General features: G+C 40.6%; 1 protein-coding gene across 1 annotated transcript in view; it reads right to left on the bottom strand.

The window, feature by feature from the left end:
- Positions 1-26,007, bottom strand: part of dcc (DCC netrin 1 receptor) — a 563,221-nt gene that overhangs the window by 114,625 nt on the left and 422,589 nt on the right. Inside the window, exon 22 of the mRNA XM_062031404.1 lies at positions 5,557-5,719. Within this exon, the coding sequence (XP_061887388.1) occupies positions 5,557-5,719 (163 nt within the window). The remainder of the gene's footprint in view (positions 1-5,556; positions 5,720-26,007) is intronic.

Here is a 26,007-nt window from a genome sequence, read left to right as displayed (position 1 = left end):
AGGTGGTTAAAGATAATACAAGCATGTTTAACACATATAGTTTAATTTCTTTCATGAAGACAATAATATAAGTTGGTGTATTACCTGATTCTGATGACTTGCATTGATAGGAATCAGACAGTGGTGCTGATAACGTCTGCATTTTCGAATGGAGGAGAAAAAAAGTCCTCCTTTCTGTCCAATACCACATGAAAGTGGTTGGTTTTTGGCATCTTATTTGTCCAGCTTCTGTACTCCTTTGTATACACTTTACAAGAAATACATTAGTGGCAAACTCCGTAGCTTGCTAGCTTGTGCACGCCAGCTTTCTGAGACTCTTATTTTGTTAGCGCAGGCAGGATGAAGCAGAGCTTTTATTGTGCAACTGTGCAGTCGGTCTTTGGCGTTTTGACGACAGGTACGGCGCCAGAGTCTATTGAAATAAAGTGTTTCTCGCCTTCCTGTCGGTAATTTTAATGAGCCGGCAGCAGCCAGTGTCATCTCAGAAGACCCTCGGGTGCCGTGAATGTCAATCAAGTGAGGAAAGTGACATCATAGTGAAGATTTATGATCGCTCATTTTTAGGACTATTTTTTTAATGCCTGGCTGGCGATCGACTGACACACCCTCCGCGATCAACCGGTAGCTCGCAATCGACGAAATGAGCACCCCTGGACTGGACTCTCACACTATTAACTAGATGCACTCGACGTCCATTGCACCGGTCGCCCAGGGCGCCCTGTGGTCTCCTCCAAGGTTTATCATTGTATCCCATTGGGTTGAGTTTTTTCTTGCCCTGATGTGGGATCTGAGCAGAGGATGTCGTTGTGGCTTGTGCAGCCCTTTGAGACACTTGTGATTAAGGGCTATATAAATAAACTTTGATTGATTGATTCATTTAAAAAGGCTAAAAAGTGTGAACATACATTTAAAACAAATCTGTTATTTAGTATCAACATACAGTATACATGTTTCTTACATAATATATTTTGTTCTATTTTTAAATTGTTGCTGCTTATTGTACAATGTACTTTATTGAGATTTCTCTAATCCTTTGTCACTCTTTCTTTAATAAAAACAACTGGTAACAAATGTAGCAACTATTTCTGATGTTATTGGTGACTATACTTGTGTTTTAAAGATTCTCTTCAGATTATTTCCTGCCACGTCACACTTGCTTCACGTTCCTGGGAACCTTTCTCTCATTAAAAGCCACAAAGTGTCATCTTAACTTGTGAAGATCGCTGTCCACGGGTATATGTCAAATTTATTAAAATACGTCCACAGCGCAGACATGCTGCCTCCGCTACAGACAACCCTGTGCGTACAGCTTACGTCATCACAATATCGGTTTCAAGAGCCCATTTCCAGTGATTAAAATACTTATTTTTCCGGCCGGATTTTCGGTGCATCATTAGTCAATAGTGTGCAAATAATAAACTATATATAGCCATTCATACTGTATCTACCTGCTGGTGTAAATGTGTATGTTAGTGTGTTATAATGCCATTTTTCCCATGGTCTGTGAACACACCGTGTTGGCGGAGAATGATCAAGTGTTATGTGTCTCAAAGTTAAGCACGGAGGCCTAAAAGGAAGTCAGACTATGTTTGTTTTCTCCTGCACGCTACAATCATTATATTACTTTATTTTGTCGGGTGTGGTGGCGAATATGAAGGAGAAACCCTAAATATACTGTAGTTAAACCGGATGTAAAGCGTAGCGCTTTTATTTTGTAGATGGGAAAGTGTGTGATTGTTTTGAGAAAGTGTCTTGACATGTTTTTGATCTCGGATCGACTACAATAAAAAAAGTCTCCTTTCGACAAATCCGACAGCAGATGGTTGATGACTCGCCCTGATTGCTTTCTGCAGCCATTTATTTTGTTCAGAACATGCTTTCAATGATAAATTAAAACAGTATATATATCAGGGGTCACCAACGCGGTGCCCGCGGGCACCAGGTCGCCCGTAAGGACCAGATGAGTCGCCCGCGGGCCTGTTCTAAAAAAAAAAAAAATTAAATTAAATTATTATTATTATTATTATTTTTTTTTTAAATTAAATCTACATAGAAAAAACACAAGACACACTTTCAATCAGTGCATCAACCCAAAGAACCTCCCCCATGCACACTCATCCACACCCACTCACACAAAAGGGGTTATTTCTTTCTGCTACCAATATTCTGGTTCCCACAACATAGACAACACATCTGCAAGGGACACAGTCCCTGAAGCACACATGATTGTATAGGCTGCTGGTCCACTAACATTTTCCTTAATTACTATTTTTTATGTAATTATTTTTATATTGTTTTACTTTCTTTTTTTATCCAAGAAAATGTTTTTTATTTATTTATCTTATTTTATTTTATTTTTTTAAAAAAGGGCCTTATCTTCAACAGACCAGGTTGTCAATGAAATTAGATTTGTTTAGAGGGTTTTTTAAACCAGGCCCAGTCCAGATAATGTCCAAGTCAGACTCAGCAACACACACCTTCATTCATGTACACCGAAAAAAATTAGGGAACACAACAGATTGCATATAATTTATAAACAAAATTACATTTTCAAAATAAGCATTTATGTACAGTCCAGATTATGTCCAGGTCACTCAAATTAGGGAACACAACAACAGATATCATATAATCTATAAACATAATTATACTTTCAAAATAAGCCTTTGAGGACTTCTCATCTTTTTTTTAATGTTTTTTGGCATCATTATCGTTTTCAACCATGTAACTTTCTAAAGTTAGAAAATACTGAATAAATGTTTTAAAGAAAGTAATACTAAGTGAATATCTGTTTTTGGCCTTAAAAATAAACATTTTACCGAGTACTATAATTAAATTGACTAAATCATGATTGTCAATGAACTCTCCTAAAATAACAGAAACCACATTAAGCTTCATAAACAAACCAATCCTTAAACACATTTTTTCAACTTCCACCCAAAACAAAGACACAATATGACAATACCAAAACAAATGTAGGGTGGATTCAGGCTCCTGACAACAAAATCGGCAATCATCTGACTCTGTCATATTCCATAATTTCCCTGTGGGTAAGAAGTTATAAATAATTTTAATTTGAAAATAACGATTTTGCACATCGATAGTGGTTTTATAGATTAGTTTGAATATGGCATCCCATGGCAACGGGCAGTCAAAAAAGTCCTCCCATTTTCCATTTGTGTTGTATGAGGCAGCCTTCAAAGATTTCTTTATTAAATAAAAATTATATATTTTTCTATTTATTTTAGTTCCTTTTTGCCAACTAGAATTTCTTATTAGAGGTTTACAAACTAATAATTTAGTAGTTCCATAATTAATTATTTGTTTCCATCTTTTCCCAATTACTCCAGTTAGTTGATCAAATGAAAAGCTTGAGCAAGCATCACCATACATAGCTCTAAATTCATCATACTTCATAATTTTACCATTCTCATTGATAATATCATTGACAAAAATGATTCCTCTTTCAAACATATTTTTCCAAAAGAAAGGCTTTCCATCTATTACAATATTAGAGTTCATCCATATTAACTGCTGCAAAATATCGTCTCTTTTTTCTGGCACATAAAATTGAAAACACCACTATGAGTGGATTGTTTCCTTTATGAACCCCGCCATGTTTCCCAGCAGACTCTCTGGGAGGGGATCACTTGTAAAAAAGGATACAATTTATTTTGATACAGTACATGTTTTTTGTCCAACAGGACATTTGTGTACCACTCAATGTTTAAATACATCTTTGGAACAAGACCAGGCGCCGAACCTGGGGCGACAGGGCCTTCTCCGTGGCTGCCCCCTCTCTCTGGAACGCTCTCCCCAGGCACATCAGAGATGCCCCCTCCCTCCCTACCTTCAAAACCACCCTAAAAACTCACCTCTTCACATTAGCCTTTCCAAACTGACCCTGCCCTTGGTGTTTCTTTATTATTATTATTATTATTTTTTTTTCTTAGTTTCTTTCCCCCCCCGCCCCCCCCCCCCCCCCCCCCCCCACACACACACACACACACACATGTAAAGCGACTTTGGGTATTTAGAAAAGCGCTATATAAATCCCAGGTATTATTATTATTATTATTAATTGATGCTTTTAAAGACAGACACATAGCTTCAAGGTTGAGAAGTTTCAGGCCCCCATATTCATACTCTTTGTACAAAACCTTTCTTTTAATCTTTTCTGGTTTGCCGTTCCAGACAAAATCGCAGACCCTCCACTCATAAATCTTAAAAAAGTTTTGTGATGGAGCTGGTAATGACAAAAACAAATAAATAAATTGAGGAATAATTAACGAGTTGGCAATAGACATTTTACCATACAAGGTTAGGGATTTCCCTTTCCATAATTGCATAATTTTGTCTAGCTTTCTTAGTCGATTATCATAATTTACTGAGCCTAGATATTCCAGATTTTCTGGGACAACAACATCAAGTATGTTAACTGGTCCATCTGTCCACAAAACAGGCACTTTGCATTCCATTCGAAAGGACGTTCCCTTTAGATTTCCGATCCTTAACATTTTACATGTATCATAATTAAGCTTAAGGCCAGATTGCTGTGAAAATATGTCCAAAAGATTAAGAAGGTTCCGCAAACAAAAAGGAAAAATCTTATCTTTGTGAATCAGCCTTTTCTGACATGAACTTCATCAAGAACAAACACAGAACACGCCTCACTGATGCACATCTGCAAGACTCACTCAGAGTTGCAGTGTCAAGTTACACACCAGAGTACAACACACTAGTTAACAGCATGCAATGCCAGGCTTCCCACTAACTGACAAAGAAACAGATAACAGATTTGGTGTCCAGTTCAAAGTGTGACATGATTTAAAAATTTGAGAGTTTACTTTTGTATTTTACATGAGTTATTATTTGTACAAACATGGTGCAAAGTAATTCATGATTTGTTAAAAAATGTTAGTGGCTAGCTAGTTAAAATGGGATATTGTGATTTCACAAGACTGTCTTAGAAGTGATCATTTGAAAATGTTCAATTTGAAAAATGTGCACTTAGAGAAAATATAAAAATAAAGTGTTGCATATTGATATTTATCTGTTTCTATATATATTTATTGTGAGAAATCATTAAGATGATCAGTGTTTCCACAAAGATAAATATCATTAATTATTAATAATAACAGAGTTAAAGGTAAATTGAGCAAATTGGCTACTTCTGGCAATTTATTTAAGTGTGTATCTAACTGGTAGCCCTTCGCATTAATCAGTACCCAAGAAGTAGCCCTTGGTTTCAAAAAGGTTGGTGACCCCTGATATATATATATATATATATATATATATATATATATATATATATATATATATATATATATATATATATATATATATATATATATATATATATATATAAAACATTATATATATATATATACACTATAATATAAATAATACATATATGTGATTAAAGCATTGTAGAACAGTTTTAATTTGTCATTGAAAGCATGTTCTGAACAAAATGAATAGCTGCAGAAAGCAATCAGGGCGAGTCATTAACCATCTGCTGTGTTACGCTAACTTCACAAAGTTTAATTAAATTCTTACTTGCGCTGCTGGGCGGAGGAACGTCGGGTACAAATGAGGGCCAAGATGACCACCACGACCACGGTGATGGCTCCCACGGAAACCACGATGATGACCAGCAGGTTGCTGTTCTTCTGGGGGGTGGCGCTGCCGTGCGGAGGATGCATTTGACCAACGGGAGACTCTGAAATGGAAACAAAAGAGTATCCTTGAGCATGCTGTGAACATTGATTGCATCACTATTATCAACACACACGTTGCTGATGTAGTGGTGCTGCTGCCTTTTGTGCAGACAAGCCAGGTTCACTTCCAACACCAAACTGTTGGAGGTGTCCAGTACTGCTTGTAAGCCTAGATACAAAACTATTTGTTTTTCATTATCTGGATTGTTTTTTGAAGTAAACATCAAAGTACTCATGTACACCTTGTACATGCCCACCAAAACACTATACTGTAAAAAAAAAAGAAAAAAAAAGTAATACAAATATTTATTACTGTAAAATTCAAGTTGGACTCCTATTCCCCATTTACAGTAACGCACTTTGAAACAACCATTGTCGATTTTACTGTAAAAAAAGTTACCATAATTTTACTGTTAAAACCAAAGTGGTAATTTTTTTCCCATCACAACAACCACAATTTTACAGAAAAAAAAATAAAACCTGGCAGCTCAGTGGGCAGAATTTTACTGTAAACATAAATGTAGTACTGTTTTTCCATTTAATGTAATGTAAAAACGACGGCCGTAAATTTTACAGTAAAAAACTGGCAGTTCAGCTATCACTTGTTAAAAAATGAATGTTGTACCGTTTTTCCATTTACAGTAATGAACAAAACAATGACCTTAGATTTTAAGGTGAAAAATTGTAAGCTCAGTTTACAAAATTTTACTGTAAAAGTAAATATAGAAACATTTTTCCATTTACAGTTTTTCAATGTATAATCCTCCGTAACTTTTACATTGAAATTCTGGCAACTGAGCTGTAAGTTATTTTTATTTTTTACAGCGTATTTATTTTGAATATGTCTTTTTCGAGAAAAAATGGCCCTTTACGCGCAGTGTTTAAGAGGTCAAGGAGGGGATAGTGTCGATGACAGGTTTCTCACTTGACACAGAGAGCAGAACAAGAACACAACAACGGAAACTAGTGAGACGAATGAAAGTGTGTTAAAAGAGCGAGAGACTGTCAGCAGAAACAGAAAGCATGAACGGGGTCAAATAGTGTGACAACGGAATGAAAAGCTGAAATGATGAAGGACAAAAAAGAAGGGTTGAGTAGAAGAGAAAATAGAAAATGAGTCTGACAGAGAGAGAGCAGCTTTCTTACTTATTTCACCTCCTCACTGCTTTCTCACGTCACTTGTCTCTCTCAATGAAAAGCCCAATCCATCACGTCTTGCAACTGAAGCAAGGGGAATTCACTGCAACGTCGTCTTTGTACAACCATTTTATCATGTTTTAACAGCTTGCGTTTTTCATTTCATTCCACATAGAAGTAGTAATATGTAGGGGTGTAACTATACATGTAAAGTTGTCCTTCGTTTTTTGCCGACATTTGCTTCCAGGCTTGACCGTGGTAAATGAATTCAAATCAGCGCATAGAGTCGCATGTTATGCAATTGATTCAAATTAACAACGAGAGATGGTTGGCTGCACATGAAGACAATGGAAAAGACATTTTTGCCAAAAATCCAAACTTTGTGTTAATAGCTTGACAAATATCCACCCATCTATCCATCTTCTTCCGCTTATCCAAGGTCAGGTCGCGGGGGCAGCAGCCTAAGCAGGGAAGCCCAGACTTCCCTCTCCTCAGCCACTTCGTCCAGCTCTTCCCAGGGGATCCCGAGGCTTTCCCAAGCCAGCCGGGAGACATAGTCTTCCCAATGTGTCCTGGGTCTTCCCCGTGGCCTCCTACCTGTCGGACGTGCCCTAAACACCTCCCTAGGGAGGCGTTCGGGTGGCATCCTGACCAGATGCCCGAACCACCTCATCTGGCTCCTCTCGATGTGGAGGAGCAGCGGCTTTACTTTGAGCTCCTCCCGGACGGCAGACCTTCTCACCCTATCTCTAAGGGAGAACCCCGCCACCTGGTGGAGGAAACTCATTTTGGCCGTGATCTTGTCCTTTCGGTCATAACCCAAAGCTCATGACCATAGGTGAGGATGGGAAGGTAGATGGACCGGTAAATTGAGAGCTTTGCCTTCCGGTTCAGCTCCTTTTTCATCGCAACGGATCGATACAGCGTCCGCATTACTAAAGACGCTGCACCGATCCGCCTGTCGATCTCGCGATCCACTCTTCCCTCACTCGTGAACAAGACGCCGAGGTACTTGAACTCCTCCACATGGGGCAGGGTCTCCTCCCCAACCCGGAGATGGCACTCCACCCTTTTCCGGGCGAGAACCATGGACTCGGACTTGGATGTGCTGATTCCCATCCCAGTCGCTTCACACTTGGCTGCGAACCGATCCAGTGAGAGCTGAAGATCCTGGCCAGATGAAGCCATCAGGACCACATCATCTGCAAAAAGCAGAGACCTAATCCTGCAGCCACCAAACCGGATCCCCTCAACTCCCTGACTGCGCCTAGAAATTCTGTCCATAAAAGTTATGAACAGAATCAATGACAAAGGGCAGCCTTGGTGGTGTTCAACCCTCACTGGAAACGGGTCCGACTTACTGCACTGATCATACAGGGGGCAGAACGCCACAATCAGACAGTTCGATACCCCATAATCTCTGAGCACTCCCCACAGGACTTCCCGAGGAACACGGTTGAATGCCTTCTCCAAGTCCACAAAGCACATGTAGTTGGATGACAAGCTTGACAAATACAGTATGTCACCTATTATATTTAACTAAAAAAGCGCACACTTCCTCAAAGTTTCTATAACATCCAGGGAGAAATTATATGAGCCTGTTTGAATTCTCAACTATAAGGGCAGTGAAGGCGCACGGAATTGTTTTTATTTTCATTCATGCAATATTACAGAGTTCTTCACAAGGAATCATTTTATTAAACTAGATCACTAGAGGAGCTGACTGTCACCGAGTTGATGGCACAATGCTTAAAGACAGTGTCTTGTGGGCCAGGGATATAGGCTCAAATCTAGTATAATGCATATAGTATATTTAAATGTGTATTTATTTTAAAGTAGTGTTGTCCCGATACCAATATGTTGGTACCGGTACCAAAATTATTTCGATACTTTTCGGTACTTTACGGCACTTTTTGGTACTTTTATAAGTAAAGGGTACCACAAAAAATTTCATTATTGGCTTTATTTTAATAAAAAATCTTAGGGTACATTAAACATATGTTTCTTATTGCAAGTTTGTCCTTAAATAAAATAGTGAACATACACGACAACTTGTCTTTTATTAGTAAGTAAGCAAACAGAGGCTTCTAATTTAGTCTGCTGACATAGGCAGTAACGTATTGTGTCATTTATCATTCTATTATTTTGTCAACATTATTAAGGACAAATGGTATAAAATGAATTATTAATCTACTTGTTCATTTACTGTTGATATGGAATGAGGTGAAATCTAATTAGAAAAAGTTGCAATGTTAACACAAAGCTACCATGCAGGGTTTTTTTTTTCTTTTGTCTATGTTTCTTTTTCTTTTTTTGCCATTGCTCAAAAAAAAATCAATGTTATAATGAATTATTGACCTATTCAAGGCTCCAATTATTTCAAATATTTCACTTTAAAATGTTTTATGTGGGAAATATTGCATATATTGTGTGGTTGCCATACAAAAACATCAACATTTTATTTGACAAAAGAGCATAAAACAACCAAAATAATAGTTCAAACGTAAAATCGACAGATACATCTGAAGTTGAGCTCGTAACTTAAGTGTTGAAAGTAAAAAAAAAACTACTAAAAATGTATCACTTTCTGAGTGGGTCACCTTTTGGATCCCAAATATATTTAATGGGATTTTATTTATCTTTTCACTGTGATTACTCAAAAATAAGAATGAATTAAAATCAAAGGTGTCCTGCATTATTGATATTTTTAAGGCTCTAATTACTTCACATCAAACATTGCTTTCTGAATGTTTTGAGCAGTGGGGGAAATACTGCATATTTCAGTTTTATTATAAAAAACTAAGTTGTCTTTGACAGAAAAGGCATAAAATCTTTTTGTTTTTTTAAACTTTATATCAACCTGAAGTTGATATACTGTACAGATTTACTGTAAGCGTTATATAAATAAAAAAATAATAATTTGAGGGGGTTTATTTTCAGAGGCGGTATAGTACCAAAAATAATTAATTAGTATCACGGTACTATACTAATGCCGGTATACCGTACAACCCTATTTTAAAGATATAACAGCGATTTGCAATGGAAATGAAAAAATCTTATTTTTAATAATTTCCTAGGAAATTTCACATATTGTGAAATGCAAATGTTGACCGAACTGGGCTTCTATGTGCTGCAAGTTGCAGCACATAGAAGCCCATACATTACATTTATTTACTTACACATTTCAACATGTCTGAAAAGGAGTAGTGTGGGACAAAGAATGGTTATTTACACTAAGTATAAAAATCTGTAATTAATTGATGGCAACATTGTTAAGTTACTTTGTAGGCTATTCTCATAGGTGGATTAATGACCGGGCCTACCGGGCCCAGGCCCAGGGGGCCAGAGGCCCCAAGGGGCCAGGCCAACTTGGCCCCGCGGCCGCGACCCAAGCAAAACTACTTTTGCAAAAATAATAATCTTAAGCCCCAAGGGGCCAGGCCAACTTGGCCCCGCGGCCATGATCCATAGAGGGTAAGAGGCCCCAAGGGGCCAGGTCAACTTGGCCCCGCGGCCGCGACCCACAGAGGGCCAGAGGCCCCAAGGGGCCAGGCCAACATGGCCCCGCGGCCATGATCCATAGACGGTCAGAGGCCCCAAGGGGCCAGGCCAACTTGGCCCCGCGGCCACGATCCATAGAGGGTCAGAGGCCCCAGGGGGCCAGGTCAACTTGGCCCCGCGGCCACGATCCATAGACGGTCAGAGGCCCCAAGGGGCCAGGCCAACTTGGCCCCGCGGCCGCGACCCAAGCAAAACTACTTTTGCAAAAATAATAATCTTAAGCCCCAAGGGGCCAGGCCAACTTGGCCCCGCGGCCATGATCCATAGAGGGTAAGAGGCCCCAAGGGGCCAGGTCAACTTGGCCCCGCGGCCGCGACCCACAGAGGGCCAGAGGCCCCAAGGGGCCAGGCCAACATGGCCCCGCGGCCATGATCCATAGACGGTCAGAGGCCCCAAGGGGCCAGGCCAACTTGGCCCCGCGGCCACGATCCATAGAGGGTCAGAGGCCCCAGGGGGCCAGGTCAACTTGGCCCCGCGGCCACGATCCATAGACGGTCAGAGGCCCCAAGGGGCCAGGCCAACTTGGCCCCGCGGCCACGACCCACAGAAGGCCAGAGGCCCCAAAGGGCCAGGCCAACTTGGCCCCGCGGCCGCGAGCCACAGAAGGCCAGAGGCCCCAAGGGGCCAGGTCAACTTGGCCCCGCGGCCACGATCCATAGAGGGTAAGAGGCCCCAAGGGGCCAGGTCAACTTGGCCCCGCGGCCGCGACCCACAGAGGGCCTGAGGTCCTAAGGGGTCAGGCCAACTTGGCCCCGCGGCCATGATCCATAGAGGGCCAGAGGCCCCGAGGGGTCAGGCCAACTTGGCCCCGATCCATAGAGGGTCAGAGGCCCCAAGGGGCCAGGCCAACTTGGCCCCGCGGCCACGACCCACAGAGGCCCCAAGGGGCCAGGCAAAATTGGCCCCGCGGCCATGATCCACAGAGGGCCAGAGGCTCTCAATCATTATTATCAAAGCTAATTCTCAAATTGGATGGATCACACAACCTCACTCACATATTCTTTATCAATTATTAAAGGTTGTTTCTGAATTTTGATCACAGAACTTAATGCAAATATTCTTGATTGATTGACAAAGCTCATTCTCAAATTTTGATTACACAACCTTACTCTGACAAATTATCATTATCAAAAAGCTCTATCTCGAATTTGGATCACAGAATCTCACTCAAGTATTCTTAGCTGTGCCCCTCCCCCATCAAGTCTTTCATAAACCGGTCTGTTCTTTTAGAATCTCCTCATTTGGTATTTTGAACTCGTGAGAGACTGCTCAAAATTTGGTTTCCTTTCCCTCAGTTCAGACTCAGAGATAATTTGAAATCATTCAACAAGAAGTTTAACGCGCGCACACACACACACACACACACTTGAGTTGAGCATTACTTGGAAATTCTTATATTTTCCATTTTGCTGTTATTATCAGCATCTTCCCATTTTGTCCTTTTCTTTCGAGAAAGTTTACAGTCTGACATTTGTCACTGCTGTCAGTTAATAACTTTTTGGTCTTTGACCCATTTTGTCATTTTCTCGATTCGATCGTCACTGACCACTCTCTCCTGTCTGGCAGACATCGTTGCTGCCATCATAGCTAGCAAGCTGCCTGCAGCGGGTCATCCCTATGTTCCCCGTCCCTATGTTACCCGGGTCCTATGTTCCCCTCTACCGGGGAACTAAGGACCCTTTTTAAAAAAAAGTGTTGTATGTTCCCCGCTGCGGGGAACGTACAACACTTTTTCCAGAAAAGGGTTCTATGTTCCCCGCTGCTTCCAATGCGCGACTAAGTAAGACGCACGCAGACACGCATGACAGAGACGCGTTTAAGTTGTCGAAGGAAGGAAGTTCGCGTTTGAGTTGCTCTATCTGCTGCCGCACGCCCTGTGACAGGTTAGGTTTAGGGATGGTTTTGGTCAGGGCACAATTTCGCCAAAAAAGTGCTCCACAACGCCCTGTGACAGGTTAGGTTTAGGGATAGTTTTGGTCAGGGCACAATTTCGCCAAAAAAAAGTGCTCCACAACGCCCTGTGACAGGTTAGGTTTAGGGATGGTTTTGGTCAGGGCACAATTTCGCAATTTCGCCAGATACAATGCAGGGAACATAGGACCCTTTTTTAGAAAAAGGGTCCTAAGTTCCCCGGTCGCATACAAAGACCCAGGAACAACCGGGGAACATAGGACCCGGGGAACATAGGACCCGGGGAACATAGGACCCGGGGAACATAGGCACGCTCCCGCCTGCAGATAGCAACATTTTGGTGTCCTTTGGGAAAATATTTAGAAAGAAGACAAAAGTACACACAGTTGTACAACTATTATCTTTATGATCTTTTTTTTGTTAGTTTCTCTGTTACTGTGTGTGGCCAATTAAGCGACTTTTGGCCATACCTGGCTGGTGACATTTAGCGACTTTCTGGTTGATGTTAAGATTAATAATAGCAACAGTTCTCTTCATCTTAATGCAATTTATTGTGTCTGTCTCTCCACATTTTGCCATTAGGTACTTTGAGCTCTTGTTGGTCAGTCACTCTAAGGTACATTGTTGCTGCCATCATAGCTAGCCAGCTGCCTGCAGATAGCGACATTTTGGTGTCCTTTGAGAAATATTAAGAAAGAAGACAAAAGTACAAGACATTGTACGATTACTATCTTTTTAAAATTATTTGTTTCACTGTGTGATTGACCGACTTTGCCGCTAGATTTCGCGTCTTTTGGCCATACCTGGCTAGCGACTAAAAACATCATTTAGCGACTTTTTGGTTGTGAAGATAAGTGGTAAAAGCAGATCTTCCTGTTGGTCTTCCCACATTTTGCCATTTGGTACTTTGCACTCTTCTTGGTCACTCCAAGGCATTTGTCCCTGCCTTCAGCTAGTCACTTGGCTCTTTTGGAATATATTTCACTGTAATTGGCTCTCTCTCTCTCTTTCTCCTCAGTACAAATCAGCCTGTTCCCTTGCCATTCATCACTGACCACTCTGCTCTCCTGTCTGTCAGACATTATTGCTGCTTGCAGATAGCTTGGGGTCCTTAGAGAAAATATCAGAAGAGAAAAGTACACAATTATCTTAATTATCTTTTTTATTCAGTCAGTCCTTCAGTGAGTCCCAGTGTGTTGGCGATTAAGCAACGTTGGCATTCAATTAGCGACTTTTGGCCATACATGGCTGGCGACTCAAAAAACTAGAAAAAAAGTACAAAAAGTTGTACAATTAATATCTTTATTATCCTTAATTCCCCTGAATCCTAGAGTGTGTTGCAATTAAGCAACTTTGCTGCTAGGTTTAGCGACTCTTGTTTTGGGCATACCTGGCTAGCGACTACAAACATTATTCAGCAACTTTTTGGCTGTTAAGATTAACGTTAATAAATTAAATCCTAATACAATTTATTGTGTTGGTCTCGCCATCTTGCTATTAGGTACTTTGAATTCTTGTTGGTCTCTGCTAAGGTATCTGGCTGTTGTCTTTGCCTTCAGTTAGTCACTTGGCTCTGGAATATATTTAACTGTACTTGGCTCTCTCTTTCTCCTCAGTACAAATCAGTCTGTTCCCTTGCCATTTAGACATTTTCTTGATTGGATCATCACTGACCACTCTGCTCTCCTGCTGTCTATCAGACATTGTTGCTCCCATCATAGCTAGCAAGCTGCCTTGGTGTCCTTTGTGAAAATATTTAGATAGAAGACTAAAGTGCACAAAGGTGTACAATTATTATCTTTTCAAAATATTTGTTTCACTGTCAGTGTGATTGACCGACTTTGCCGCTAGATTTCGCGTCTTTTGGCCATACCTGGCTAGCGACTGAAAACATCATTTAGCAACTTTTTGGTTGTAAAGATAAGAGGTAAAAGCAGATCTGCCTGTTGGTCTTTCCACATTTTGCCATTTGGTACTTTGCACTCTTGTTGGTCACTCCAAGGCATTTGTCCCTGCCTTCAGCTAGTCACTTGGCTCTTTTGGAATATATTTCACTGTAATTGGCTCTCTCTCTCTTTCTCCTCAGTACAAATCAGTCTGTTCCCTTGCCATTTAGACATTTTCTTGATTCGATCATCACTGACCACTCTGCTCTCCTGCTGTCTATCAGACGAATCAGTTGATTCTCTGCTCTCAATTGTCTATGCTAGTAAGCTGTTATTCTCTGCTTTGGAGTGTTGATGCTGGGTTGCTAGTTTTCTAAATCACCTCACACACTTGAAGGAAGCAGCACCGATCATAAACACACAAACAAACTCACACACACACACACACACACACACACACACACACACACACACACACACACACACATAGTTGGTTTATCTGTTGTGATAGGCAAAGAGCCAATGTGCAAAGAAAGAAGGGAAATATGGATCATAAACGTTTAAGTGGAGGAGCTAGAAAAAAAATTCAGCAAGAAAAGAAAAAAAAGGAATCAGTTTTACTTGAGAGTGTTCCAAATATCTCCAGCTTCTTCAGTACAAAGACATCTGCTGAAAGCAATTCTATAAATGCTACTGCAAATTCAGCTAAGGTTAGCAATGCACCTGAGCTAGCATGTAGCTCCCAAGATCCTGAGACCACTACAAGTGTAGACACTGAACCAAATGCTTCTGATGCTTATGATTCAACCAATTCAGCAGTAGCCAGTTGCTCGGATGAATGTGAGGTCACTGCACCTCTGGACAGCATAGAAAATGAGCTGCATCTTTCTTCAACACCATCTACAGTGACAACTCTACCTAGTGATCCCGCTAAATGGGCTGAGACCCTCACTGAGTCAATGAAGGAAGTTCTTATTCAAAGAGGTGCAAAATCATTTCACAACCGTCACAGCCATTATCCAGCTTCTGTGAGGAACAGTGGGCTAGGAGGCAAAACCCGATGCCTAAACAATGAACATTTTACTTCACACTTGCCCAATGGACAACGAGTACAAAGAGAGTGGCTGATGTACTCTCCCTCTACTGGTAATGTTTACTGCTTTGCATGCAAACTGTTTTCCCCAAAAACGCATTCTTTTGTGACAGGCTATTGTGATTGGAAACACTCAGAAAGATTTGGTGAACATGAGCGAAGTGCTGAGCACATAACCTGCATGCAAGCAGTCTTGAACCGCGCCAAAGGTGCCACAGTTGATGCAGACCTGTTCAAACAGTTTCAGGCAGAGAGCAGCTATTGGAGGCAGGTGTTACAAAGAGTTGTTGCAGTCATTAAATTCCTTGCAGAAAGGGGCCTTGCATTTAGGGGTAAAAATGAATCGTTAGGGTCTCCTCTCAATGGGAACTACCTTGGTATTCTGGAGGTCCTGGCTGAATTTGATCCCTTTCTAAAGGATCACATCAGAAAGTTTGGGCAGATGGGTCGAGGTAATACCTCATATCTGTCCTCCACCATTTGTGAGGAATTCATTGAATTGATGGGTGCAAAAACCAAACAGGCTATAGCAGATGAACTGCAAGCAAGCAAATACTACTCTATCATTGTGGATTCAACCCCAGATTTATCTCATGTTGACCAATTGACATTCATATTCCGTTTTGTTAGCAAAGAGGGCAGTGTTGTTGAACGCTTTGTGGGTTTTGAGCCCATTACTAGCCATACAGGTGAAAGTTTGGCTAACTGTGTCATGTCTGTGTTGGAAAATCTAGGGTTAGAGCTGTCAAATTGCAGGGGGCAGGCTTATGATAATGCCAGCAACATGTCAGGGAGGTATAATGGGTTGCAGGCTCACTTAAAGAAAAGCAACCCATTAATACACTATATTCCATGTGCAGCTCACTCTTTGAATTTGGTGGGAGTCAACAGCATTGACAGATGTGGAAATGAAGTCTCTAAGTATTTTGACTTGATTCAGTCTATTTACAACTTCACAACTGCATCCACACACCGATGGGACAGGGTATTTGGCAATTCCAACATAGATCTCACACTTAAAGCTTTATCCAACACGCGTTGGAGTTGCCGTGCAGAATCTACCAAAGCACTGTGGCAGAACTACAGTAAAATAAAAGCAGCACTACAGGTTATTTCCACTGATGACACAGAGAAACGAGACACACGAACTGAAGCTGACAGTCTAGTGCGGAAGCTGGATTCACTTGAGATGGCCTTCATGGCAGGCTTTTGGGACACTGTTCTGTCCAGATTTCAGGCCACAAGTCTGCAACTTCAAAAAGCAGACATGGACCTTGGTACAGCAGTTAGATTGCTGGAATCTCTGCGCACCTTTGTTCTCTCCCAAAGAGATCTATTTGATCATTTTGAGCAGAAAGCCTTAAACATGTTGGGTGGCACCCCATCTTACAGGGCTGAACGGACGAGGAAACGTAAAAAGTTTGCTGATGAATCAGCATCCCCAGATGTTGTGCTTGAGGGAAGGCAACTGTTTCAAATAGAGACATTTATTGCCTCTATTGATCAACTGAGTTCAAGCCTTAATCACCGTCTGGAGGCCTACAAACATCTGAACAATTTGTTCAGTGTCCTTTTCTCTTTGGATACAGAGTCCAATGCTTCAGTCCTTCACAAGGCCAAGATTCTCACTGAATCATACCCATCTGACCTCAATGAAAGTCTTGGACAGGAGCTTATACAGTTCAAATCTTTTATACAGCTCAACAACACTGATGAGGAGAGGACCCCTTCAGGACTGCTCAAAACAATAATACATTTTGGACTACAGCCTACGTTTCCTAATACATACATTGCGCTACAGATTTTTCTCACTCTACCGGTCAGTAACTGTGAGGGAGAACGCTCATTCTCTCTTTTGTCAAGAGTAAAAAATGAGCTGCGCACAAGAATGACTCAGAAAAGATTAAATGCGTTATCTCTAATGGCAATTGAGAGTGAGCTGACAAGAGAGTTGGACTTCAATGATGTGGTGGATGATTTTGCAAAATTGAAAGCACGAAAGAAACCCCTTGCTTAAAGGTGCACTGTGTAAGATTTTTAGGTTATTTCCAGAATTCACCCATTCACTAATGTTAGGCTACCTGTTTTCATGAATACTTACCACCACCATAAAATTCTAAGTATCCATTATGACTTGGAGAATTGCACTTTTGCCATTTCTGGGAAGTGTCACCTGGATTGTGAAGATAGGATTGACTTTAGGCAGAAGCTTGGTGCTTTCTCTGGCAAACTGAACCTCAAGCTTCATTCTCTGCAGCTTTGCATTCTTGTGCAGACTTTCATCCACAAGGAACTTTTCAACTTCCCCACTATCGTGAAGGGGCCATCAAAAGATTTCAGTGTGTCCAGCATGTCTAGTCTCTTACTCTCCTTTCTTTGAGCCATCTCTTGTTTCTCATCTGCCCTACTCTCGAATTTTGCCTTCATGAATTTACTCCAGTTGAGTTCAACCTCCCTTTTTGCTTGTGCTGCTGCCTTGAAACCTCTGAAGCTCCTGGCTCTTCTGTAAAATTATTGACCTATTGACTGCGTTCAGTGTGCCCAACTTCTTCAGTTTGTAGTCCACCTTGCCACATTGTCTCTCCATCCCAATGTTGTGCACAGGGGTGCCATCAATGTTACTAGCCTGTTCACTGACAGGGTCCATTGGGAAGGTCTCCTCATCCATCCTCTGCCTGGCCAGGACAGTCTTCAGATGGGGCAGCATGAGATCTGTCAGCTGCTTCACTTCATCCAAGTATTCGGCAGCCACGTCTGACACTGAGTTCAGGACATGTCCAGTGCCTGTCCAGCCACTATAGCATTCTTGGAAATGGGCTATCTTGACCTGCATGCAGCCCTTGTACCATGAACTGGCCTACACCTTTCTTTGTGGTGCTCTCCGATGCATGTTATCATTTTACCTTTCTCCTTCTCCTCAAGCTTAACCACAAATAGATACAGACTTTGAGCCTCAATTTGCTGCACAGCTGCCGTTATGCCAATGTGTTTTCCTAAGATATTATTTTATTTTTAATGATAGAAGGGAGGAAAAGGGGGCAAAAATCATGTCCGATTTAGTTTTTTGGGTGGGTTGGGGGGTTTATTTCATGATAGCTACCAACTTCCAATACATAATATCTCTCAAATGACCCAATGCACCATCACTGAAGTGGGCGTAATCATTTTCAAAAATGTTTATTTTTAGGCCATTTATCCCCTCCCCCTGTGTCTGTGTGAAACCTGTGCTTGTCAGTGTCTGTGTGGTATACCTAATAGTGTGTGTGCAGTATGTGCACTCTTCTGTACAGTACAGTGTGCATGTCTGTTCACAGTATACAGTATTTCTTGCATAGTGCGTGCGTGTGTGTGCGCCCACACGCGCGGGGGGTTGAGGGGCCAAGACCATGTCAGGCCCAGGGGGCCAAAATTTCTTAATCCGCCCCTGGCTGCAACCACGGGTGTAAATTGTTCTATTAAAAGTTGGTCAACTTGACAGTTGCACTACGACCATTCGCCATGTTTTTTAGCATTTCCTGTTGTTAGCATTGAGTATCTCGTGTTGTAATTCCACATCGCTCATGCCAAAGGCTCACCAACGTCTTGTGGGGCTGATGATGATGATGATGAAGAAGATGCATCAACAGAGTTCATCTCCACATGGCATTGTACTTGGATAGTTTTAACTGTTTAGTAACAAATAGTGATTATTTACTACTCAGTGGCTACTTCATTTCCACAAGTACAATGGTAACTTGGTTTTCATACGCCCTACTTTTCAAAGAATTCAGGTTTCACTGAATATTTTCACCAAAATATTTCCCTGGTTTTCGTATAACATCTCAGTAATCCTACGGCATGGTTTTGTCTGACTTTTTGAAAGAAATTCCAAACAAAAATGAAGGTACCACTCTAAAGGCTGTATTCCTTGGACACATTTAAAAGGGAACTGCAATTTTTTTCTAATTTTGCCCATCATTCACAATCCTTATGTAAGACAAGAACACATATGTATTTCTTTTTTTTATTAATTCTAAATAGTAAAACAAATTCAATCAAAAGTCCGCTTACAATGGAGCCTATGGGCGTCGCTCTAATCTGCCTATAAAAGCCCTTGAAAAACACCCAAACATCTTTATTAGGTTTTATACACATGCTGTAAGTATATATGGAATGACTCATAATGCTTGTGAGGAAAAAGGGGGTGCAACAAGGAGTCTTTTCGTGTATTTCTTGTCTTTTTCGGGTCTAAATTGGCTGTCCAAGTGTCTCAACTTGTCGGAATACATCCTCATCCTTCTACTGTCAAGGTGAGAGACATGGTTTATGATCTAGAACAAACTTTTACCAGCACTGAGGCGAGACAGCAGCTCACCAGCCAATGGTGTCAACATAGGCACACAACCTCGCTGCTGTAAGTAGTTTGTCTGTGTTAGCACTTTAAATAACAATATAAATTAATATTATTATAAAATATATATATTAATATTCTAGTCGCAAAATGTAAATGGAATATTTTTAGCGGAAAAAAGGACCTCATTGGTTCCATTCTAAACTGACTTTTATTTATGTTTATTTGTGAGTTAGAATGCATTAAAAAAAATATATCAGTTGTCATCTTTCATAATGATTCTGAAAGAAAGGCAAAAAAAAAAAAAAAAATTTTTTTAGAGGTGCCGATAAAAAATTAACCCACGTCCGAAACGCCTTTCTTATTTATTCCAAATCAAAATCTATTCATTGTTTTCAAGAATCAATTTGAAAAAATAAATGTTTAGGGTAATTTCGGCTCTTACTCGCTGTTCATATACGTCAGCAGCCAAGAGGAGCTTTTGTAACCTGTAAACTGTTTTGAAAATCTTTTAGGATGATTTTTATAACAAATAATATTGTCATGTCTGTGTTCATGTTTTTGTTTGGCCATGTGCTGTTTTGTTTTTTGGACACTTCCTTAGTTCCTTGTTTCACTTCCTGGTTTTGTTTGTCACCATAGCAACCATTAGTTTCACCTGTTCCACGTTTGGACTCACACACACCTGTCTCACGTTTTCACAGTCATGTCACGCACCTGTTTTCACTTATCATGTCACTATATAGGCTTTTCTGTTTCTGTTGTTCGTCCTGGCGACATCACCCATTCATGCCATGTCCACAGTTCCTTGTCACGTTAGTTCTTGTTTCATCTCTTGTCACGTAAGTTTTTGTTTGTTTAATGTTCATAGTTCTCCGCCATTGTGCGCGCCTTTTGTTTTTCTAGTCAAGTTTTTTACCTCCGCTGTGAGCGCCTTTTGTTTGTACCTTTTGTTTGAGTTTATAGTAATAATTAAATATGTCTTTACCTGCACGCCACGTCCGTTCCAATTCTTTTGCACCACGGGAGAGCAAACCACGCCATAGACCGAGTTATGACAAATATCAAGTATCTGGAGAAGTGCTTTGGATCAAAATCATGTTGAATCGAGAATCGCTTCTGAACTGCATCGTCACCCTAATAATCAGACTCAAATATTTTATCCCATTTATTTTGTTTTGCTGCATTATAAATATTATCAATTCAACTATATCAATTTTACAAAACCTCTACCAACCAAAAACATTTAAATTAAACATTTGTTCAGCCTGCAAGAGTGTGTTCTTGGTATCGTCAAAATAACTACAGTACACATTTGGGTTATAGACTGAGTTATCACCTAATCCCATTTATTTTTGACAATAAGTATGTGTCAATGCACTCAACTAGTCCGATTTCTTAAATAGTTCTGCTCTAAATAATTATCCTACAGCCCGTGGAAACACTTTAATCCCATCGTGTTTGTTTTTGAAAAAGTCGGACTAACACACCTGGATTACGCGAATATCAAAATCGGATCTCTCGGTGTGTACCTCCGGACGGGACCCTTCGTATAGTGCATGCGTCATTCTCAACGCACGAGATACAACCCGGAGGCAGATACCATAAAAAAAAAAACAGGCAACACACAAATTGAAAGAACATAACATTTTGAAGTGCACAGAAACAGAGACTTATTTAAGAAGGTAGCTAAGGAAATGGAGAATTTCGGATTCATACGGACTCCCGAATGAAATACGAATGAGATGAAAGAGAATGAAGCAGGTATTACATATTACAAGGCAAATAATAAAGCATACATAAACCCATTCATGCTACATTTGTTCACTTCAAACTGATTAGCAATGACTTTGTATTACACACAACTGTCAAGCTTTTACACAACAATAGCAACCCTCATCTGTAACAGTATGGGCTGGGACATGAACAATATTTTCCTTCGGATTTAAAACTCCTTCCATCAGGTCGCGGTGCGCTGGCACTCCACCTGCTCCCCTCACCGGATGAGTGATCACAACCGGGTCACTGGTGTGGGAAGCGTGGTACCTGAGCCAGCTTTCCCCCTGACGATCAAGCCGATGTTCCCACAACCCTCATTATTGGTCATTCCATCGTGCGGCACATCCGCATGAGGGGGGCGTTCACCTTGCCGTTCCCCGGTACCACCGTTATGGACATAACGGAAAAAAAATACCGGACAGCCTGAAATCCCACCCAACAATGAAAAGGATCATCATCCACACAGGGACAAGTGACATCCGCCGGCAGCAGTCCGAACTTCTAAAACAGGACTTCATCCACCTCCTCAACACCGTCACACAGATCTAATCAGTGGTGTGCCGTCAGGGCCATAACATAACCAGAAATCATGATCATAATTAAAGGCCGTGTTCATATTCTCTTCATGTCATATTAAGCTCTTTCCAGTGCTGCTGTTTTTAGGTTAGAGTTTGTTTCCTTTTTTTTTTTTTTAAACTTAAATTTTTATTCTGTCACATGCATACATATATCAACAGGGTCAACATCTTACAATATATACATAGTCAATTTATATTCCATATCAAGCATTTGTGGTGTCATTTTCCTGAGTTTTGTATTCAGTCCATTTTGTCCATTTCTCAAGAAATAGTTCCTCCTGTATTCTGAGTCTATGTGTAAATCTTTCCATTACATATAGTTCTTCCACAATGCACAGCCACTGTTCACAGGTCGGTGAGCTGCTACTACGCCACAGTCTTGTAATTGCCTTTTTGCTGGCTGCTAACAAAACCTTGACTAAATAGAAATCATCGAATTGCATATATTCCTGCGTCAAGTTTCCCAAGTATAGTATCATACTTGTTTTTGGAATGTCATATTGTAGTACTTCTTTTATCACTGACCACACGTCATACCAATATTTTTCAATATTGGGACAGTTCCAGAACACATGTTCGTGGTCAGCGTCCATATTTCCACATAGCCTCCAACATGGTTGTTTCTTTGCTGCGACTCTTCCGCTTATTTTTGGAGTTATAAAGTATCTAGTCATGTTTTTCCAGCAAAACTCCCTCCATACCCTAGAACTCGTGGCCGTGCACTGCGTTTTACAAATATTATACCAGTCCTTTTCAGTGATCTGCTCCCCAAATCCTCTTTCCCATTTCTCTTTAATGTACATGGTTGAAGTCCCCTTGCTTGTCATCAATCCCTGGTAAACAGCTGAGATCACTCTACATTTTTTATTATTATAAGCTTGTACCATTATTCTAATTAGCGGGTTCATTGATGCCCTTTTAATTTTTTTAATATAGTAGTCCCTTATCTGTAAGTACCGGAAGAACTCATGTTTGTCTAGATCATATGTCGCCCGTAGGTCTTCGAAACTCCTCATCTGCCCATCTTCCAACAGTGTGCACATTGCCGTCAAGCCTTTTCGTTCCCACTGTTTAAACCCATGATCTTCGAACCCAGGCTTGAAATTGGGATCACGTGTCAACCATCCTAGTATCTTTCTTTCATCCTCTAATTTGTATTTTTTTGAGATATTATTCCAAATTCCAATTGTAAATTTAGTAATCGGACTCAGTTCTGCCTCTACTCTCTTTTCTATTGTTTTATTTGCCAACAAGTTTTGGATAAGATCTCTCCCCTGGTCTAATTCAATTCCCTTCCATTTCGCTTCGTATTCTGGTCTACACCAGCATACTAGATACCGAAGTTGGGCTGCATGGAAATATTCTTTCAGATTTGGCAATGCCATTCCCCCTTTTACCTTGGGCAGCTGGAGAGTTTCGAACCTAATTCTGGGTCTTTTACCCCCCCATATGAATCTCGATATATTTTTATCCCACTCATCAAATTGTATTTGTGGTACTGCTACTGGTAGGGATTGAAACAAGTACAAGAGTCTCGGCAACACATTCATCTTGATTATTTCTATTCTTGAGCTTAAGTCCAGACACAGCACTGACCATCTCTCCAGATCCATTTTAAGCCTCAGATTTATCGACCCATAGTTGGCTTCATATAGTTTATCTCTTTCCTTTGTTATATTAACTCCCAAATATTTGACCATTTCCAGGTCCCAATTTAGTTTATACGTCTCTCTAATTTCTAATGAGGGGTTATAGTTTAACAATAATATTTGTGTTTTTGTGACATTTAACTTATACCCCGAATATCGTCCATAATCTTCGAGGGTTCTCATTAATCTAGGGAATGTTTCTTCTGGATCTCGGAGATAGATCAGTACATCGTCTGCAAAAAGCCCCACCTTGTGTTCATTATGTCTAATCTGTATACCTTTAATTTCCTTGTTTTCTCTAATCAGTTGGGCTAATGGTTCTATAAATAATGCGAATAACGTCGGGGATAAACAGCAACCCTGCCTGGTAGCCCTCTCCAATTTGAAGCTTTTCGAAAGACTTCCATTTATTTTGACTCTAGCTGATGGTTCTTGGTATAGTGACTTTATTATCTGTACTGATTTTTTGTTAAAGCCTAGTCTTTCCATTACTTTATACAGGTATAACCAATTTACACTGTCGAATGCTTTGTGAGCATCAACACTCACGAGCATAGCACTTGTTTTTGTCTTCTGTATTTCATCAACTAAATGTAAGGCTCTCCTTATGTTATCCTGAGTTTGTCTTTCCCTAATAAATCCAGTTTGGCAGTCCTCTATTAGATCCGACATAAAGTTTTCAAACCTTTTTGAAATAATAGATGTATACAACTTGTAGTCCACATTCAGTAGCGAAATAGGTCTATAATTGTTACAGTCTTCTTTATCTTTACCTTCTTTATGTATTACTGATATAATCGCTTCTTTCCATGAGGGGGGAATTTTTCCTTTTTTAAGGGTGTAATTAAAGGAGGTCTGTAATAAGGGAATCAACTCTTCTTTAAATGTCTTGTAAAATTCGGCACTAAAGCCATCTGTCCCCGGGGATTTGTTATTTTTGGTCCTTTGTATTGCTTCTTCAATTTCCCCAATTGTTATATTAGCGTTTAGCATCTTGTTTTGGCTAACTCCCAATGAAGGCAGGTCCAATGAATTTAAGAGAAGTTCCATTTCCTCCTCTCTTGCCGCAACTGGTTGTGTATATAGTGTTCGATAATAATTTTCAAATACGTTTTCAATCGCTTCTGGATCGTATAATAGGTTGTTGGTCTTGGGGTCCCTTATTTTGTGAATATTATTTAATGTTTGTTGTTTTTTCAGTCTCCTAGCTAACATCTTTGTTGCTTTAGAGCCTCCCTCGTAGTATGTTTGTTTCACAAACCTGGTCTTTTTTTCGACCTCATCCATAAGCATTTCGTTTACTTTTTTTCTCATGTCTTTAATCTGATCCATTATCTCAGAGGTTGTAGTGGTAGAGTTTGTTTCCAATCAGAATTCAGCTAGCTTATGTTATCATGCTGTACGAAATCTGCTCGGGGCCGTCAAAATCAACAATGCAGGCGTCTGTTCACTTTAAGTGAACGGACACATACAGGTGATAGACAATTGCGATAGCCAATCAGATCATGAGTTGTTGTCAGTAAGGCCTTCTAGCTGGCCTTACGCTGTGATTGGATACTCACTTGGGGGTCCCAAGTGAGTATCCAATCACAAGTTGCGAAAACAGGAAGTGGAACCGGAGCCATACCAGCCATAGAAAGCCACAGAAATCTCACCGGTACTCACAAAGAAGGAGAGCAACATGTTGATTAGGTGGCAGATATATAATTGCAAGGCCATTTTCAAGAAGGATACTTAAGAGAAACTACATCTTGTGAGACGAGGTTGACCGACACCGGAAGCTATCCCGGCGGGGAAATGGTTTGCCCGCGACTTTCACACGAATCAACCGACTACGATCAACTACCGACTACGAGCAGTACCACGGGCTTGTACGGCGTCGAATGGGTGCTACAAATTTTGAGTTCAAATATTTTCTTTCTTAATTTGTTCATTTGTTTTATACAATTCTTTTAATTTTGACAGTACCACGTAAGATATGTTTTAATTGCTGAAGCGGGTTTATTAAATGTTAAATGCACAGAAAAAAAGACAGTTTTGTACCCTGTTGAGGGGCTTCAATGCGCCGGGAGTGTGCAAGTGCGTTTCTGTATAGTATCTCCAGCCGTGTCCATGTGGTCCCATCAATTACGGTATTTTGAGAGGTGAAGTGAGACTAAGTAGGACATCACTGAAGGCCTAGGTGAGAAACGCACGGCCCGCCACTGGTTCTAATTAGGGTTGCAAAGAGTGGAAAGTTTGCGGCAAATTTCCAGGAACTTTCCGGAAATTTACCACGGGAAGTTAAGCTCAGGAAGTTTGGAAATATTTACAATTTTTTGATTATTCAAAGTTGGACACCGTCCATGGGAATTAATGGGAATATA

Source organism: Entelurus aequoreus, linkage group LG21, assembly GCF_033978785.1.
Source record: "Entelurus aequoreus isolate RoL-2023_Sb linkage group LG21, RoL_Eaeq_v1.1, whole genome shotgun sequence".
Classification (NCBI taxonomy): Eukaryota; Metazoa; Chordata; class Actinopteri; order Syngnathiformes; family Syngnathidae; genus Entelurus; species Entelurus aequoreus.
This window is presented reverse-complemented; position numbering and strand designations above follow the sequence as displayed.